The following is a 19,024-nucleotide window of genomic DNA, read 5'->3' as shown; positions in this document are numbered from 1 at the left end:
GCTGTAGAGCAGGGCTGCCCAGAGGATTCAGGGGGCCTGGGGCAAAGCAATTTCAGGGGCCCCTTCCATAAACAAAAGTTGCAGTACTATAGAATATTATATTCTCGTGGGGGCCCCTGCGGGGCCTGGGGCAAATTGTCGTCCTCCCCGTCCCCCCCGCCCCCCGTTCCCTCCCTGGGCGGCCCTGGGAAAAATAAACATTTAAAAACCTTCCGCATTTCGGCACAAACCCAGTTTTGAGAACTTCTTTTCAAGTCACCTTTACAAGGTATCACTGGTTCTCAGCATCAGCTAGTGCTAAAAGGCACTAAAGCTCATTAAAAGGATTGGACAAATATTTTCCATCAAAACTTTTTTTGGATTGAAAACTAGGGGTTTTTAAAAAGCAGAAAAAATCACGGACAATGTCTGCTTTCCTTCAAAATTTGTTGTGTTTTTTTAATTGAAAAGCTGAAATTAGTCTGCCAAAACCTGAACATGGTTTGGGGTTTCAGAAGTGTGTGGCCAAATATTTGCTGCTTGCTGTGTTTGATTGTTTAAAGAAACAATAAAAAAAATTCTGCTTAAAAAAATCCAAAACTTTTGAACCACCTCAGCTTGTGACCAAACTCCTGAGCCCGTCCAGTCAGAGATTTTTCCACGTTTCTGACACTCTGCTGGCTTCCTTGACTCATATCTGTCTCCATAACTTTGGGTTCATTTAGGTTAGAACATAAGAACGGCCGTACTGGGTCAGACCAAAGGTCCATCCAGCCCAGTATCCTGTCTACCGACAGTGGTCAATGCCAAGTGCCCCGGAGGGAGTGAACCTAACAGGTAATGATCAAGTGATCTCTCTCCTGCCGTCCATCTCCACCCTCTGACAAACAGAGGCTAGGGACACCATTCCTTACCTATCCTGGCTAATAGCCATTAATGGACTTAACCTCCATGAATTTATCTGTTTCCTAGAGACTGGCTCCATGGGGTCCCTCACAAACTGGAGACGGTTACTGTGGGTTTGTCTTTAGTATAGCTTATGTACATACTCCGCGAACTGAGCATTTGAGCTTGTTCCACAATCTGGGATGAGCCTATGTTGTGAAAACCTCTGCTCAAAATAGCACATGCATGTGAATGGACACAGGGTGCTAAAATTAAATTAACCCAGGGGGTTTCAAACTGGGGGTCGGGACCTCTCAGGGGGTCACGAGATTATTACTGGGGGTCGCGAGCTGTCAGCCTCCACCTCAAACCCTGCTTTGCCTCCAGCATTTATAATAGTGTTAAATATATAAAAAAGTGGTTTTAATTTATAAGGGGGGGGGTCGCACTCAGAGGTTTGCTATGTGAAAGGGGTCACCAGTACAAAAGTTTGAGAACCACTGAATTGACCCCTCTGGAGCCTTGGGGAATGCAGGGGAGGGGTGTCTCCATTGGTAGGGTTTGGAAGGAGGTAGGTGGTGTAGGATATTGCTCTTCTCATGTGATCCCTCCCCTATGGCTCTCTTGGCTCTATCACTGTTAATCTAAAGTGGCTAATCTTAAATGAAGCTACCCTCCCCTGACATGAATCTCCCTATGGCACTGAAATTCAATGTAGACTATAATTTGGCATTTGAGAAGAGAAAGGGATGGTAGCCCTAAGGGAAAAGATAACAGCTTGGCTCTTTGTGTTAGATAGCTGTCTGCAAGCCTCAAACTGCTGATGAGCTTTAGGGTAGGCAAGGCTCTGCCTCCCCAAACAGCCTGGCCCTGCCCCCTATCCAACCCCCACCCACTTCCTGCCCCCCTCAGAATCCCCGACCCATCCTGCTCCTTGTCCCCTGACCACTCCCCTGAGGCCCCCCCAACCACCCCCTGGGACCCCACCCCCCACAACCCCACCCCTGCTCCCTGTCCCCTGACTGCCCCAACCCCTATCCACACACACCCCCGCCGAGTCCTGACAGACCCCCAGAACGCCCACGATCCAACCCCCCGTTCCCCGTCCCCTGACCGCCCCCCCGAACCTCTGCCCCCTCCCTGTCCCCTGACTGTCCCTGGGACTCCCTGCCCCTTATCCAACCCCCCTGGCCCCAGCCCCCTTACCATGCTGCTTACCCCCACCTCCCCCCTCTCCCGGAGCCTCAGCGCGCCGCGTCCAGGAGCGGCCCTGGACAGTGCTGCAGCGGCGCGGCTCCAGTGGGCCCTGAGCTCCCGCCGCTCAGCCGCAGCTCGCAGCCCCGCCCCCTTACCACATTGTTACCGCCCGAGTGCTCGAGGCGGACTTCAAATGGTCCGTCGCCCGGTGTGCTTGGCACCAATAAAGACACCGAGGGGAGAAAGCAAGCCAAGTTTATTTCAGAGCTCTGAAATGGCACTAGGAGACCAGCATGTCTCAAATCCAGTGCAACAAATACAAATAACTTTTACCTTTTATACTTCAAGCAGTTTCTGTGTAAGCCTTTGTCTGTTACTCCCTCTTACACCTCCCACCCCTCCCTTCTCTAGCAGTTACAATTAGAAAAGTTCCCATACGCCTGCTTATCTTTTGGCCTTGCAAGACCTGTTTACAGCAGTCTGCCTGCTAGAAAAGCTGACCCTTACATTTCTGCTTCAGCTTGCTACAAAGCCTGTAAGCAGTGAACACAGAAGTAGGTGAGAGTTCACAAGATGGTGTTTGGGGGTTCAGATAGACCCAGAGCAAGAGAGTTTCATCGACACTTTGGTCTTCCGCTCTCCCGAGTTACCTGGTAGCTATGCCTAGTGGACCCCAACAATCCCTCCTTTGAGAACACTCAACAAACCTTTGTCAGAGTTTTCTCATACTCTAAAGACAAAATGCGATTAAGCTCCATACAATCAGTATTATCAATGAGAGGGTATAAGGGAACTTCTGGGGTATGGGAGGTACAAATCTTACATATAAGCACTTTACAGCAAATGAGCAAAAGAGCAAGAACAAAACATATCACCACACCTGTGAGCAAGATGCGAACAATGCTTCCCCCTACATCCCCTAGTTCCCCTAAACCAGGTATCCAACCCCAAAGGGAATCCAAAATAGTGGGTTCCCCTTCCTGGGCCTTCCACTGGTTAAAGGCCCGTTCTGCTGACAAGATGTGCTTGTTAATGTCCTGTGAAAACTCTGGGACATAGGTACAACACTCTTCTCCAATAAGGGCACAGACCCCGCCTCGTGAGGCTAACACATAATCTAGGGCCTGTCGGTTCTGCAAAGCCAGCAGTCGAAGCTGGTACAGCTCAGAACTTATGCTTTTCTCTATGGCTAGGGTATCATTGGCAAACTGGGTGAGAAATTTAGATAATCTTCTGTAAAGTTGGGCTAGTCGTCCCACCCCATAGGAAGGGAGGGCTATCATCCCAAACCTGTCTCCTTCACTGATGGGTTCTAAGGTAGCTCTCAAGGACCGATAGTACCTGGGACGACCTGAGGGAGCCTTGGGCAGAATGCGGAGGGGAGGAGCAAGATAGCCTTTGTAACAGCTACCATGCCAACCATTAGGAAGCCATTTGTAGGCACTAGTACCACAAACCCAAATACCCAAAGGACAATAAGAATTATTGACACTAAACAAGTCAAAAAATAACAAGACCAAATACAGAGGCCAGGTCCGCCTTCTGTGAGAAAATAAAACCAATGCTCAGGGTTTTCGCGGGGAGTATGCTGTGACTGTTCAGAAAGATCACAACGCATTCCCAGTGATCCTTACTGTCTTTTGAATAGCAGCTTAAGTCCCAAATCGTCGTTAGCAGTCTTCTCCGCAGGCTGGACAGTCCACTGTTTAGGAATGGGCACTGCTTTCAGTCGAGAGTGATGAATCCAGTTCTTGTGTCCTTCGACCTTTGCCGCTGTATGGGTGACAAGCAGGACGGTGTGGGGTCCCTTCCACTTCTCTTGGAGAGGCTCGTCCTTCCAGGTCCGCACGAGAACGGAGTCACCAGGCTGCAGGGAGTGGACCGGAGTATCCAGCAGAAGAGGCTGTGAATCTTTGGTGTACCTGTGAAGAAAAGAAAGAACAGCAGACAGAGGGCACATGTACTGAGACAAGAAACCATACCCCACTTCCCATTCCCCTGCCAGAACTGGGGTACCATTCATAGGCCATGCTCTTCCAAACATAATCTCGAAGGGACTAAGCCCTATCCTACCCTTAGGGAGAGCACGAATGCAGAGCACTTGATATCTTTTGAACCACTTGAGATGTGAAGTGTGTTCCATTATCAGATTCCATCCATTGGGGGAGGCCGAAGCGAGGAATAATTTCCTTGACAAACTTAAGAGCCACTGTTTTGGCAGTGTTGTTGCGACATGGGAAGGCTTCAGGCCATCCGCTGAATCGATCCACTAAAACAAGAAGGTACCTGTACCCTTGAGTCCTGGGAAACTCAATAAAGTCTATTTGCCACACCAATCCTGGGCCTGGGGTAGGTTCCAGGGTGGCTGGAGGCACTGCTACTCCTGGTCGAGGGTTATTCTTTTGGCAGATTAAACATTCAGCTTGTACCTGTGATGCTAGGGGTTTAAGTCCAGAGGTTAGAAAATATTTAGTCATGAGCTGGGTAAGAGCCTCTCTGCCTGCATGTGTGGTTTGATGCAGTTTCTGCAACACCGGTCGAATCAGGCCCTTGGGCAGGAGGATTTTTCCCTCTGTGGAATAAAACCATCCCTCTTTTTCCTGGAGACCGAGACTGTCAGCCAGGTTTCTGTCCTCTTGGGAGTACTGAGGGGCTGCAAGTTCACCCACTGATGGGATGAGGGCATGCATTTGGGCATTCTCCTCTGTTGGTGATTTCAGGGTAGCAGCTTGCTTAGCTTCCCTGTCTGCTCTGGCATTGCCCCTGGTTACATCTTGATCTTCCCTTTGATGGGCTTTGCAATGCACCACTGCTACTGCTGAGGGGAGTTGTACTGCTTCTAAAAGCTGGAGAATTTGAGACCCATGCTTAACCGGAGAGCCTTGGGCTGTTAGCATTCCCTTTGCTTCCACAAACCAGCGTGGGCATGCAATACCCCAAAAGCATACTTTGAATCAGTAAAGATATTAACCCGTTTGTCTTTTGCCAGCTCGAGGGCACGGGTCACGGCCACTAGTTCAGCAAGCTGGGCAGACGTTCCTGCCGGTAAACTCTCAGCTTCCACGGTATCATGAAGAGACACAATAGCATAACCAGCCCTCCTTTGCCCATCCACAACAGTACTACTTCCATCTGTATACCATTCAAAGTCAGCATTTGGGAGTGGCTGATCTTTTAGATCTGGGCGGCTAGAATACTGAACATCTATGATTTCTAAACAGTCATGTTCCTGCTTTTCTGTGTCTGGTAGCAGTGTAGCTGGATTAAGGGAGGGACAGATCTGCAGGGTGACTTCAGGATTCTCTAACAGCTTCGCCTGGTACCGAGCAACCCGAGCCTGTGTGAGCCAGAGACCACCCTTAGTGTCCAGCAAGGTTCGGACCACATGGGGAATATACACTTGCACACTTCCTCCCAGTGTCAGCTTCTCCGCTTCCCCAAGCACTAGAGCAGTTGCTGCGACCGCCCTCAAACAGGCTGGCCATCCTTTTGAAACTTGATCCAGTTGTTTAGAAAAGTATGCTACAGGACGCTTCCAGGCACCTAATAGCTGGGTAAGCATTCCCAAAGCTACCCCTTTTCGTTCATGCACATACAGTTGGAACGGCTTAGATATGTTGGGCAAGCCGAGGGCTGGAGCTTCCATTAGCTTCCTTTTCAAGATCTTAAATGCCCTGTCCGCTTCTGGGGACCAGTGAAAGGGGTCTTGATCCGCTCCCTTAACACATTCATACAGAGGTTTAGCCCACAGTCCAAACTCTGGAATCCATATTCTGCAAAAGCCTGCCATGCCCAGGAATGCTCTAAGCCGTTTACGATTGCTGGGGATGGGAACTTGGCAGATAGCCTCCTTCCTTTCGTTTGAGAGCTGTCTCTCTCCCTGCCTGATGTGAAATCCCAGATATTGAACCTCTGTAAGAGCAATTTGGGCTTCGTTTTGAGATACCCTGTATCCTCGCAATCCAATAAAGTTTAGGAGACTCACAGTAGCTCTGAGACAAGGGATTAGACCCACAGCAGCAATTAATAAGTCATCTACATATTGCAGCAGGAGGGCTTTGTCTGAATTATCCCACTCCTCCAAGTCTCTGGCCAAAGCCTGTCCAAACAGAGTGGGGGAATTTTTAAACCCTTGAGCCAATACAGTCCAACAAAGCTGCTTTTTAACCCTTCTGTTGTCTTCATTATGCCTTGCAGTATTTTGCTGATCTCAGTTGCTTGGGCACATTCAGCCCCCCCCCCCCCCTTTCTCTTGGTGGTCAGCCAAGTTTTCGCTGTCCTTGGATGAGCTTGCTAGCTGTATTTTCCTCTCAGTTAACTCATTCTGTGCTTTTTCCTCTTCTCCCTTTCTCGGCTTCTTCTAACTTCCAAAGGAACCTTCCACTCTTCACTCATACACCTTTTCTCCAACCATTAACACATACTCATTGCCATCATACACCTTTCCAGTAACATAACTTCTGTACAGAGCTTTGAAGCAACAAACCAGGATGAGCACACTCACTTCTGAGGATTCCACTCTGTACAACCTCTGGAGTCCAATAGCTTTTCCCTTTTAAACCTTAAATGCCTTCTCCGTGCCTTCTCCTTAGCCTTGGCTGTAACCTGATTCCGCTCCACTTCAGACAACAGGGTTCTCATAAGTATATTACAATCTTCCCAGTCAGGCTTATGGAAGAATACACTGACCCTATCTGTGCTGGCCGTTCCTGTGTTCCTGGACGGGCTACCACACTCTCAGTAATCAACGGATACAATCCCACGGGGGGGGGGTACTCTCTAAAGCCTGTGGGGGTGGAGGAGCCGAAGGGGACACCGATTCTGGCATTACAACAGTGGGAGGGTTCTGGGGTTTAGCAGCACATACTACCGAGCCTGTCGGAGTCAAATGGCACTTGAGCAAAATATCAGTCCTATTTCTTAACACCATAAACGTATACGCATAGAGATGTTCATTCCATTTACCTGTTCTCTGACAAAACAAAAGCAACTGAAGGATCGTGTTGTAATTAAGTGATCCTTCCGGTGGCCACCTTTCTTGGCACTCCAGCTGGTACTGAGGCCAATCAACTGTACAGAACCTTTTCAATTTACTTTTAATCAACTGATCAGATCCAAACACCTTCCAGTTCACCAGAATGCATTCTAAAGGTGTACACTGTACCCTGCCGGCTGTACTCTGTCCCTGCCCCATACTGAGGGAGACTCTGGGCGTCCCCAAGTCACAACAGGTAGACCTCTGGGCATCCCCAGGTCAAGACAGATAAAGTCCCCACTGGACTGTTCCTACCTTATCCAAGGGTCCGGTTCTGCACCGTCGCCCGCAGCTGCTTCTCCACTGTCTATGTGCGTTGCACCGTTGTGCCCTCCGGGGTCGAGCAAACCACGTCTCTGCCGAGGCCCCTGATGAAGTCACCGGTGCGCGCTGGGCGTCGGTCGTCGCCGTAATCCGTCGGCCACCAGGAGGGATCCGGGCAAGGCTAAATTTCAGCCTCGAGCCCACCCAGGGACGCCAAAATTGTTACCGCCCAAGTGCTCGAGGCGGACTTCAAATGGTCCGTCGCCCGGTGTGCTTGGCACCAATAAAGACACCGAGGGGAGAAAGCAAGCCAAGTTTATTTCAGAGCTCTGAAATGGCACTAGGAGACCAGCATGTCTCAAATCCAGTGCAACAAATACAAATAACTTTTACCTTTTATACTTCAAGCAGTTTCTGTGTAAGCCTTTGTCTGTTACTCCCTCTTACACCTCCCACCCCTCCCTTCTCTAGCAGTTACAATTAGAAAAGTTCCCATACGCCTGCTTATCTTTTGGCCTTGCAAGACCTGTTTACAGCAGTCTGCCTGCTAGAAAAGCTGACCCTTACATTTCTGCTTCAGCTTGCTACAAAGCCTGTAAGCAGTGAACACAGAAGTAGGTGAGAGTTCACAAGATGGTGTTTGGGGGTTCAGATAGACCCAGAGCAAGAGAGTTTCATCGACACTTTGGTCTTCCGCTCTCCCGAGTTACCTGGTAGCTATGCCTAGTGGACCCCAACAACATGACTCTGAGTGGGGGGAGCTCAGGCCCCGCTGGAGCCACGCCGCTGCAGCGCTGTCCAGGGCTGCTCCTGGATGCGGCGCGCTGAGGCGCCGGGGGATGGGGGAAGGCGGAGGCGGGGGGGAGCCTCCGACATTCTCGTGGGGGCCCCTGCAGGGCCCGCGGCCTAGGGCAAATTGCCCCACTTGCCCCCCTGGGCGGCCCTGTATAAGAGATGGAATACCCTGGCCTCATATCAATTTTGCTGCATTCTCTGGTTCTCTTTGTTTACAACTATAGTCTCTCCCATGGGCTCATCTACAGGTTTTTGCTCTGTGAGCCAGTCTGCTCCTGATTCATTGATTCCAAGGCCAGAAAGGGACCACTGTGATCATCTAGTCTGACCTCCTGTATAACACAGAGAACTTCCTAGAGCAGATATCTTAGAAAAACACCTATCCTTGATTTAGAATCCACCACAACCCTTGGCAAATTGTTGCAGTGGTTAATTACACTGTTAAAAATTCACACCTTATTTCCAGTCTGAATTTTGTTTAGCTTCATCTTCCAGCCATTGGATTATTTTTATCTTTCTCCGCTAGACTGAAGAGCCCATTAAGTATTTGTTCCCCATGTAGGTACTTACAGGCTGTGATCAAGTCACCCTTTAACCTTCTCTTTGTTAAGCTAAATAGACTGAGCTCCTTGAGCCTATGGTATGTTTTCTAATCCTTCCATCATTCTTGTGGCTTTCTGTGAACCGTTTCTACTTTATCAACATTCTTCTTGAATTGAGGACACTAGACCTGGACCCAGTATTGCAACAGCGGTCACACCAGTGCCAAATACAGAGGTCAAATAACTTCTCTTCTCCCACTTGAGATTCCCCTGTTTATGCATCCAGTGATTCACTAGGGCCTGATGAAATGCATCCTAGAATACTCAAAGAGCTGATAGAGGAGGTATCTGAGCCTTTAGCTATCATCTTGAAAAGTCCTGGAAATCGGGAGAGATACCAGAAGATTGGAAAAGGGCAAATACAGTGCCCATCTATAAAAAGAGAAATAAGAACAACCCAGGAAACTATAGACCAGTCAGTTTAACTTCTGTGCCAGGGAAGATAATGGAGCAAGTAATTAAGGAATTCATCTGCAAACATCTGGAAGATAATAAGGTGATAGGTAACAGCCAGCATGGATTTGTAAAGAACAAATCATGTCAAACCAATCTGATAGCTTTCTTTGATAGGATATCAAGCCTTGGGGATAAGGGAGAAGCGGTGGACGTGACTAGACCTAGACTTTAGTAAAGCATTTGATACGGTTTCACATGACCTTCTTATCAATAAACAAGTGCTTTGGAGGATAGGGTCATAATTCAAAATGATCTGGAGACACTAGAGAAACGGTCTGAGGTAAATAGGATGAAGTTTAATACGGACAAATGCAAAGTACTCCACTTAGGAAGGAACAATCAATTTCACACATACAGAATGGGTAGTGATTGTCTAGGAAGGAGTACTGCAGAAAGGGATATAGGGGTCATAGTGGACCACAAGCTAAATATGAGTCAACAGTGTGACACCATTGCAAAAAAAGCAAACATGCTTCTGGGGTGCATTAACAGGAGTGTTGTGAGCAAGACACGAGAGGTCATTCTACCACTCTACTCTGCATTGATTAGGCCTCAATTGGAGTATTGTGTCCAGTTCTGGGCACCACATTTCAAGAAAGATGTAGAAAAATTGGAGAAGGTCCAGAGAAGAGCAACAAAAATTATAAAAGGCCTAGAAAACTTGGGCTATGAGGGAAGACTGAAAGAATTGGGCTTGTTTAGTTTAGAAAAGAGAAAACTGAGGGGGGACACGATAGCAGTTTTCAAGTATCTAAAAGGGTGTTACAAGGAGGAGGGAGAAAAATTGTTCTCCTTGGCCTCTGGTGATAGGACAAGAAGCAATGGACTTAAATTGCAGCAAGGGAGGTTTAGGTTGGACATTAGGAAAAAATTCCTAACGGTCAGGGTGGTGAAACACTGGAATAAATTGCCTAGGGAGATTGTGCAATCCCCATCACTGGAGATATTTAAGAGCAGGTTGGATAGACATCTATCAGGGATGATCTAGATGGTGCTTGGTCCTGCCGTGAGGGCAGGGGACTGGACTTGATGATCTCTCAAGGTCCCTTCCAGTTCTAGTTTTTCTATGATTTCTATGATTAGCCCTTTTGGCCACAATGTCTCACTGGGCACTCTTGTTCATCTGATTATCTACCACAACCCCCAAATCTTTGTTGGAGTCACAGTTTCCCAGGATAGAGTTCCCCCATTGTGTACGTATGGCCCACATGCTTTGTTCCTAGCCTTTGATCTCTCTAGCCTTTTCCCCCTTCAGTAGGAATGGTGTTGTGACAGGTTCGGTCACAGAGACCCCCTTGGGACTGTCACCTGATGTGCTGAAATTACCTCTGAGCCCGTTTTCCCTGCCAGCTTGGGACTCCAGAACCCTGCCTTGTTGAGACAGACACACTAGCCTGCAGCAACACAGACTCAGGGTCTGCTCCACACCCCAAAGCTGCAGACTTTAACCAAAAACAGCTCAGCAGGTTACTTTTCTCCAGCACTCAGACACCCAGTTCCCAATGGGATCCAAACCCCAAATAAATCTGTTTTACTCTGTATAAAGCTTATACAGGGTAAATTCATAAATTGTCCACCCTCTATAACACTGATAGAGAGATATGCACAGCTGTTTGTTCCTCCAGGTATTAAACACTCTGGGTTTATTTATAAACGAAAGTGATTTTATTAAGTACAAAAAGTAGGATTTAAGTGGTTTCAAGTAATAACAAACAGAACAAAGTAAGTCACCAAGCAAAATAAAGCAAAACACGCAAGTCTAAGCCTAATACACTAAGAAACTGATTACAGGTAATATCTCACTCTCAGAGATGTTCCAATAAACTTCTTTCACAGACTAGACTCCTTCCTAGTCTAGGCCCAGTCCTTATCCCTGGTACAGTCCTTGTTAGTTCCAGCAGACATCTCAGGTGGTAAGCAGGGGTTTTCTCATGACTGGCAGCCCCCTTTGTCCTGCTCCACCCCCTTTTATAGCTTTGTCACAAGGTGGGAATCTTTTGTCTCTCTGGGTCCCCACCCCTCCTTCTAAATGGAAAAGTATCAGGATTAAGATGGATTCCAGTATCATGTGACATGGTCACATGTCCTGTGAGACCCCATTCTCCATTCTTCCTGGGTTAGCCCACATGTACACAGGAAGGCTTGCAGGTAAATAAACCATTTACAACCAATTGTCCTAGTCAATGGGAGCCATCAAGATTCTAAACCACCATTAATGGCCCACACTTTGCATAATTACAATAGGACCTCAGAGTTATACTTCATATTTCTAGCTTCAGATACAAGAATGATACATACATACAAATAGGAGGAATATATTCAGTAGGTTATAACCTTTGTTATGATACCTTACAGGAGACCTTTTGCATAAAGCATAAACCAGTTACATCATATTTACACTCATAAGCATATTTCCATAAAACATATGGAGTGCAACGTCACAGGGAGAGTTAAAGTGCTAATCTTCACTATATGTGAAGCTCTAAGCACAGGCTGAAATTATGACTAAAAGTATGTTCTCCTGAGCAGTCTGGAGAGTGGCCTTAGTTTCTCAGAGACAAAGGGCAAGCTGATGCCTCAGCAAATGTAAAGAAAGCTGATGGACCATTACCTGCTAAATGGCCATTCATTGGCAGGAAAGGGGGCAGAGGCAAAATCTATGGCTAGGTCTACAGACCTATATTGGTATATCTACATCGCTCGGGGTGTGAAAAATCCACATCCCTGAGTGACGTAGTTACACCCACCTAACCCCCGGTGTAGACAGTGCTATGTCAATGGGAGCGCTTCTCCCACCAACATAGATACTGCCTCTGGAGGAGGTGGATTAACTGCACTGATGGAAGAAGCTCTCCCGTTGGTGTAGTGGTTTAGTGAAGCCACTACTACAGCTGCACCACTGTACATGAAGACAATCTTAGGAAAGAAACCACATGGAGTTTCCTTCCACACAGGCTGCCTGTTGCCCTGCTCCCAGCTGGATATGCTTCTGAAAGGGGGGCCAGAACTATCAAAAAGAAGGGACAGAGACTTCTCTCTTCCTGCCCAGCGCATTCACTATAAAGACAAAGGAAGCAGCCGTTAGAGTCTGGGGGTGGGGTCCTGAGCTAAAGAGACTGCTCAGTGAGACTCCTGAAAGCATGTGGTGCGAACTCCTAGCAAACTATTAGATTCAGAGCAGTCAGCTAAAAACGCTTCCCGTTGCCTTTATTTTCCTATAACCATTTCTGACTTTTATGCCTCATTACTTGCACACTTAAAATCTCTCTCTGTAGTTAATACACTTGTTTTTATTGTTTTATCTAATCCAGTGTGTCCAAGTTGAAGTGTCTGGGTGGCTCCACTGAGGTAACAAGTTGTGTGCATATTATTCCTCCAAAGGAATAATGGACTCAGTATATTTGTACTATCCAAGAGAGGGCTGGGCAGTACAGGACGTATGTTTCTGAAGAAAATCTGGGAGTGGGTTGGGGTCATCCTGAGGTAATCTTTAAAGCTGGTAAGAGCTGAGGTGCGGCTGGCTGGCTGCAGAGAACACACAGATGCAGCCGGGAGTGACTTACATGCTGGAGGCTCTTTGTGAGCAGTCCAGGCTGGAGGCTACAGCAGCAAAGCAGTATAAAGGGCAGCCCAGGTTACAGGGCTGGGGTGACACAGCTACTCATTGGTTTGGACTGCACGCTGGTATGTCTGTTGTATCAAGCACCTTGAATCTTTTACTTAGACCAAGAAGACTGGATGCTGATTAGGAATGGCTGAAACCAATTTATAGACTTCAATCTAATTTGTGGAGCATTTACCCATCAGCTAAGACGGGTAGGCAACCTATGGCATGCGTGCCAAAGGCAGCACGTGAGCTGATTTTCAGTGGCACTCACACTGCTCGAGTCCTGGCCACCGGTCTGGGGGGCTCTGCATTTTAATTTAATTTTAAATGAAGCTTCTTAAACATTTTAAAAACCTTATTTACTTTACATACAACAATAGTTTAGTTATATATTATAGACTTATAGAAAGAGACCTTCTAAAAACGTTAAAATGTATTACTGGCACGCGAAACCTTAAATGAGAGTGAATAAATGAAAACTCAGCACACCACTTCTGAAAGGTTGCCGACCCCTGAGCTAAGATAAAATCCTATCACTTTATATGCAGTATCTTCTCATGGTTGCAGAGCCATATTATTGTAACTCATTAGGAGACCCTCCAAAGCAAGTACCATTATAGACTTGTCTTTTCTGTGACTGTACACTTCTATGTTTTGTGGGTGTGCATATATGCATGCCCCTCCGTCCTTTTGGTTCATTAGTTTCTTAACTACATTTTCCCTTCTCTAAGTCACATCCTCACTATTGTAGCCAAATTAGTTTGGACAATACAGGGCAAACCCTGAAATACGAAATTACTAGATGGATTTGTGAACATTACACCCTCCACATGCTCAAAAGGGCCAACTCTCCAGATGGTGTAAATCAGCATAGCTCTGACCTCAGTAGAGTTACATTGATTTACACAGGTGAGGACATGGCCCATTAAAGTATTGCAGAGCACAAAAATAATAGGCTGTTTGCTAAGGAGTCAGACTGCTAGTGCCATGACCACATAGACACATGGAACTGCCATTATGTGTCCAGAAGTTGCTCTCACGCTGCTTTGTACATGAGCCTCTTTTATTGAGAGAAGCATTGCTGGACTCTGGGGTCATCCTCGGCTTTTTTTTTTTGCTTCCCCCACCCCCTTCCCCAAGAGGAGCAATGGATCCCTCTAAACAGAGACCAGAGCTGGGCTGGGGGAAACCTCAGCTAAGCCCTTTTTAGCCAAAGGACAAATTTCTACAATTGCAAACCAACAGAAAGCAAACATGCCTTTAAAAATAGTGACTGTTTGAAGTCCGTGGTAAATGTCACATGTGTGATATGTACTGTTCGGACACTTCTCTCTAGTGGCCTATGGCAAGGCTTTAGCTGCTGTTTGCACAGGGCATGTTACGTGCCTCTTGCTTTCATGGTAGGCCTCTACCATAAACACTCTGAACAGCAAAGCAAGCAGCTGGCAAGCAGCGCAGGCTTTCTTCGAAGAAGCAGCACCTAAGCCAAACTGAGAACAAATTGTTCGAGGTAAAAGAATCTGACATTCCCAGCAGTGATTTTGTAAACATTATTTCAGCACTAACATCTCTTTACTTTGCTTCATTGCAGTTGCCCTGAAGAGTCACTGCTCCAAAGCGGGAGCAGAAAGGAATGGCGACCATGACAATGGGAGGACCTTGGGACTGGCTGACAGAATCATGCCAGAGGGTGAACTGCTATTACAGGTTGGTGCTTCAGGCGTTCTCTCTACAATCAAGTCTGTTTGCAAGGCTTATTTGGGCACTTTCTCGCTCTCCTCTTCCACCTTGACTCCTGTGCATTTACCCTCACGGGGGCCTCTGTGTTAGAAACGGACAAATATTTGGTTCAAAATGTGACTGACAAAAAAAAAAAGACCATGCAGTCCCTGGTTGCCTTATTATTCCAGCCTGCAGAGATCAGTCCAACCTCTTATTTAACACTTCACAGTAGAGCATGGTGTAAAGATACAGAGCTTGATTCTCCACTGCTTTGCACCTTTTGTAGTCACTAGCACTGGTGTAAAATGGAAGCATTGGTGGAGTATTACATCCTGTCTGAACACGTATACAAGGCAGTAAAGAGTCATTTACAATTTGCCATTTAGGACTCAATCCTTCCCACTCACTTCCATGGGAGTTAAAATATATATATCTCAGAGAGCTGGAAGGGACCCTGAAAGGTAATGGAGTCCAGCCCCCTGCCTTCACTAGCAGGACCAAATGCTGATTTTGCCCCAGATCCCTAAGTGGTCCCTTCAAGGATTGAACTCACAACCCTGGGTTTAAGCAGGCCAATGCTTAAACCACTGAGCAATTCCTCCCTCCCCACCCAGTTGACTTGGATCATTTCAAGCTGCCATAAATATCTGTTTGACCCACACACCTTCTGGGTGTGGTGTTCTGTCCCATGTAGTGGCACCAAGACCACTTAGAGAGAGAAAACGCAATTAATGAGTCTGCTCTACACCCTTAGCTAACAGCCAGTTGGCTTTTAGCTCATGTGATAGAGGCTCATGCACTAAGTTCCAGAGTCCTTGGTTCAATCCCACCCGCCCGCAGGGGGTACAGGCGCACAGTTTTTTTTTTTAAGACAAAACCCAGTGTTCTTCTTTGAATGATGGTCCCTATTGTATTCCACTGTGGGTTATGCATGCTCCTGAAGTTGGAGAATTTGGAAGTAGTGTTCGTTGGTCTGTGCATGTGTCCTGACTCGCCACATCTCCAGTTCTCCTTGCCGCCACATGGTCCGGATTCAAAGCTTCTGGGTCCTCCTCTCTGATACAGTTCTAATTATGATTGTAAATAGTTTTATTAGTTAACATAGCTTTACTTCTTTTCTAGTTTTTAACAGTTTAATAGATTTCTGGGACTTTCCCCATTACTCCCCACCCCGTATCCCTGTTCAAGTACCAGACTATGCCCAGGACTTCAGGCTTCAAACTCAGCACCTCTTGCCTGTGATCCTTCTCAGTGATCTGTGACCATCAATGCTGCCTCTATTGCTTGGGTGGGAGAAGCTCACATTGCAGCTAGGTGCAGTATTTGCCAGTCCTTCCCCAGCGATACCTGAGAAGGCTCAGCACTTTGTCTTTGCAAGTATCTCATGGAGATGGCCATGAGACTGCATTGAACCCAGGCTGGGAACTACCCCAGACATCGGCCTGATTCAGCAAGGAGTGCGCCTCCCACTGCTACGTCTGACTCTGGTGCTGGCGGAACCACCCCCAGTGACCCCATAGTGGGGCCTAGTCAGGAGATTAGGAAGCATACCCATAAGCATGAGACTGTCTTCTTCCTCCAATTCCAAGAAACTAGACATTCCCTGCACCAGATAGGCCCAAGGGGACACGGCATGTTCTAAGTCCCACAGGCTTGAGAAGAAGACCCATAAACAATGGGATCCAATGGTTCTGGGAGCAAAGCAGTATTGCCATCTCCGGCACCCCGCAAGACACGAGAACTTCCCACACCAGGAAAGACATCAACACCAGTACCGGCAAACGGAAAAGAGAAAATGCCCCTTACACTAGGCAGATGCAGATCCATGACTGCACCCCAGGAAGCCTGTCTGGATCCAGTCTCCTCCTTCAGGTCCATCCACTTCCAGAGAACTCACATCCCCGCCATGGGCTATGCCGGCAGTACAGATTCTCATGCTTTCCTTGAATGTTATACGCCAGTCCATCGGCTCCAACGGTACCACCATTCGAACCAGAGTCCACCTCTTCCCATGAATTGGAACCGGGGGAAGAACTGCCCATACTATACTGCTACTGTGCACCATCACAGAGACCAGCACGCCCCAGGCAAAACCATAGAGCTTTAATGATCAAATCCAACACCTGGAATTGCACTAAGAAATGAACTGGAAGCTAATGCAGTTTACTTCTCATGTCTTGCTTACAACACTCTTGCTGAGACATCATAGAATGATGTTCACTTTTTTGAAACAGTGTTACACTGTTGACTCATATCTAGCTTGTGATCCACTATGACCCACATCCCTTTCCGCAGTACTCCTTCCTAGGCAGTCATTTCCCATTATGTATGTGTGCAACTGGGCCGCGATCGGCCGAACCTGCTGCGTCAGCAGGTAAATAAAACTGGCCCGGCCCACCAGGGTGCTTACCCTGGCGAGCCGCGTGCCGAACGTTGCCGATCCCTGATCTAGTCTGACCTCCTGCACAACGCAGGCCACAGAATCTCACCCACTCAATCCTGTATCAGACCTGTGTCTGAGGGTACGTCTATACTTACCTGCTGGTTCGGCGGCAAGCAATCGATCTTCTGGGATCGATTTATTGCATCTTGTCTAGACGCGATAAATCGATCCCGGAAGTGCTCGTCTTAGACGCCGGTAATCTTGCTCTGCGAGAGGAGTAGGCGGAGTCGACGGGGGAGCCTGCCTGCCACATGTGGACCCGCGGTAAGTACCTTTAAGTTCGAACTAAGATACTTCGACTTCAGCTATGTTATTCACGTAGCTGAAGTTGCATATCTTAGTTCGAACTGGGGGCTTAGTGTGGACCAGCCCTAAGCCATTGAAGTCCTCAAATCATGGTTTAAAGACTTCAAGATACAGAGAATCTTCCAGCAAGTGACTGTGAACCACTGATAACTAATCTCTGGGAATGATTTTCCAACCAGTTATGCACCCACCTTATAGTCCCTCCATCTAGGTTGTATTTCCCTAGTTTGTTTATGAGAGGGTCACGTGAGACAGTATCAAAAGCCTTACTAAAGTCAAGATATACCACATCTACTGCTTACCCCCATCCACAAGGCTTGTTACACTGTCAAAGAAAGCTATCAGGTCAGTTTGACACGATTTGTTCTTGACAAATCCATGCTGTTACTTATCACCTTATTATCTTCTAGGTGTTTGCAAATTGATTGCTTAATTATTTGCTCCATTATCTTTCCGGATACAGAAGTTAAGCTAACTGGTCTGTAATTCCCCAGGTTGTCCTTATTTCCCTTTTTTATAGATGGGCACTATATTTGCCCTTTTCCAGTCTCCTTCTCCTTCTCAAGACTTCACCTTTGCTGTCTAAAGACATGGCTTCAGTCCATGTACTCACCGAATTGTCACTATGAACTTCATGCTGATAGTCCCAACCACAGTACTGTCATCCCTCCTATAGTGGACAGACCCACATCGCGTGTGCATGGGAGTCCCCTTTCCTCCCTATTCCCCCAGACAAAACTAGCATCACAGCTGCATCCCTGTTAGGCTGGGGAGCATATACAGACAACCCGTGTGACACAAGGGATGTGGCCACTCAAGAATCCAGGCTGCACGTCAATATCCTAGAACTTTGAGCAGTAAGATTTGTGTGTGAATCCTTTCTTCCACTCATCCACTTGCATCATGATGAACACCACCAAAACGATCTTTAATATGAAAAAACGAGGAGTGAGATCCGTCGCTCTATGTGCAGAAATGATCAATCTCTCGAACTGGTGTGTCAGCGATCAGCGCACCCTATCTGTAACCTCTCTTCCAGGAATGCAGAATGTGGTTACTCAGCAGATACTTTGCAATTGATCATAAATGGGAACTTCAGGATGCAGTGCTACATGATATCTTCACACAATGAGGGATCCCAACTAGGGACCTATTTTGCTTCTCAAACAAACAGCAAGTGCGCCACATACTTCTCCAGGAAAGCCCCTGGTTACCACTCCCAGGGCGATGCCCTCCTCTCCTGGTCAGACCAGCTCAACTACGCCTTCCCCCCTCTACTGCTCCTATCTTGAGTGCTCCACAAAATCTATTGAAACAAGGCGACGGTCATTTTGATTTGCCCCATTTTGGCCCAGACAATTCAATTCTGGTTCCCCAATCTCCTGCACATGTGATCCCACCCACCGAGAACCCCAACCCAAACTTTCCTGACCTTTTGACCAAGTACAATGGTGAGATCAAGCACCACAATCCACATCCAGTCCACTTCAGGGCATGGTATTTGGGTGGGTATCACCTACAGAACGGGCATGTTCCCCTGCAGTACAAGGCATTCTCCCTAACAGTAGAAAAATTCTCCTAGATAATGTTACTGTGCTAAGTGGAGACGTTTTTCATCTTGGGCACAACATAAAGAGGTTTTACCAGAAGCAACAGAGTCCCCTAGTCGTAGTCACTTTCTATCCTTACAGACATTGGGGCTCACCCTCAGCACTTTGACATAGCACCTAGCA

The 19,024-nt window shown here is 47.3% G+C and overlaps 1 protein-coding gene across 1 annotated transcript in view; it reads left to right on the top strand.

The window, feature by feature from the left end:
- LOC135885283 (aryl hydrocarbon receptor-like) overlaps positions 1 to 19,024 on the top strand; it is a 115,165-nt gene that overhangs the window by 47,357 nt on the left and 48,784 nt on the right. The window contains exon 3 of the mRNA XM_065412927.1: positions 14,412 to 14,527. Coding sequence (XP_065268999.1) covers positions 14,412 to 14,527 — 116 coding nt within the window. The remainder of the gene's footprint in view (positions 1 to 14,411; positions 14,528 to 19,024) is intronic.

The sequence above is a fragment of the Emys orbicularis genome, chromosome 11 (genome assembly GCF_028017835.1).
Source record: "Emys orbicularis isolate rEmyOrb1 chromosome 11, rEmyOrb1.hap1, whole genome shotgun sequence".
Classification (NCBI taxonomy): domain Eukaryota; kingdom Metazoa; phylum Chordata; order Testudines; family Emydidae; genus Emys; species Emys orbicularis.
This window is presented reverse-complemented; position numbering and strand designations above follow the sequence as displayed.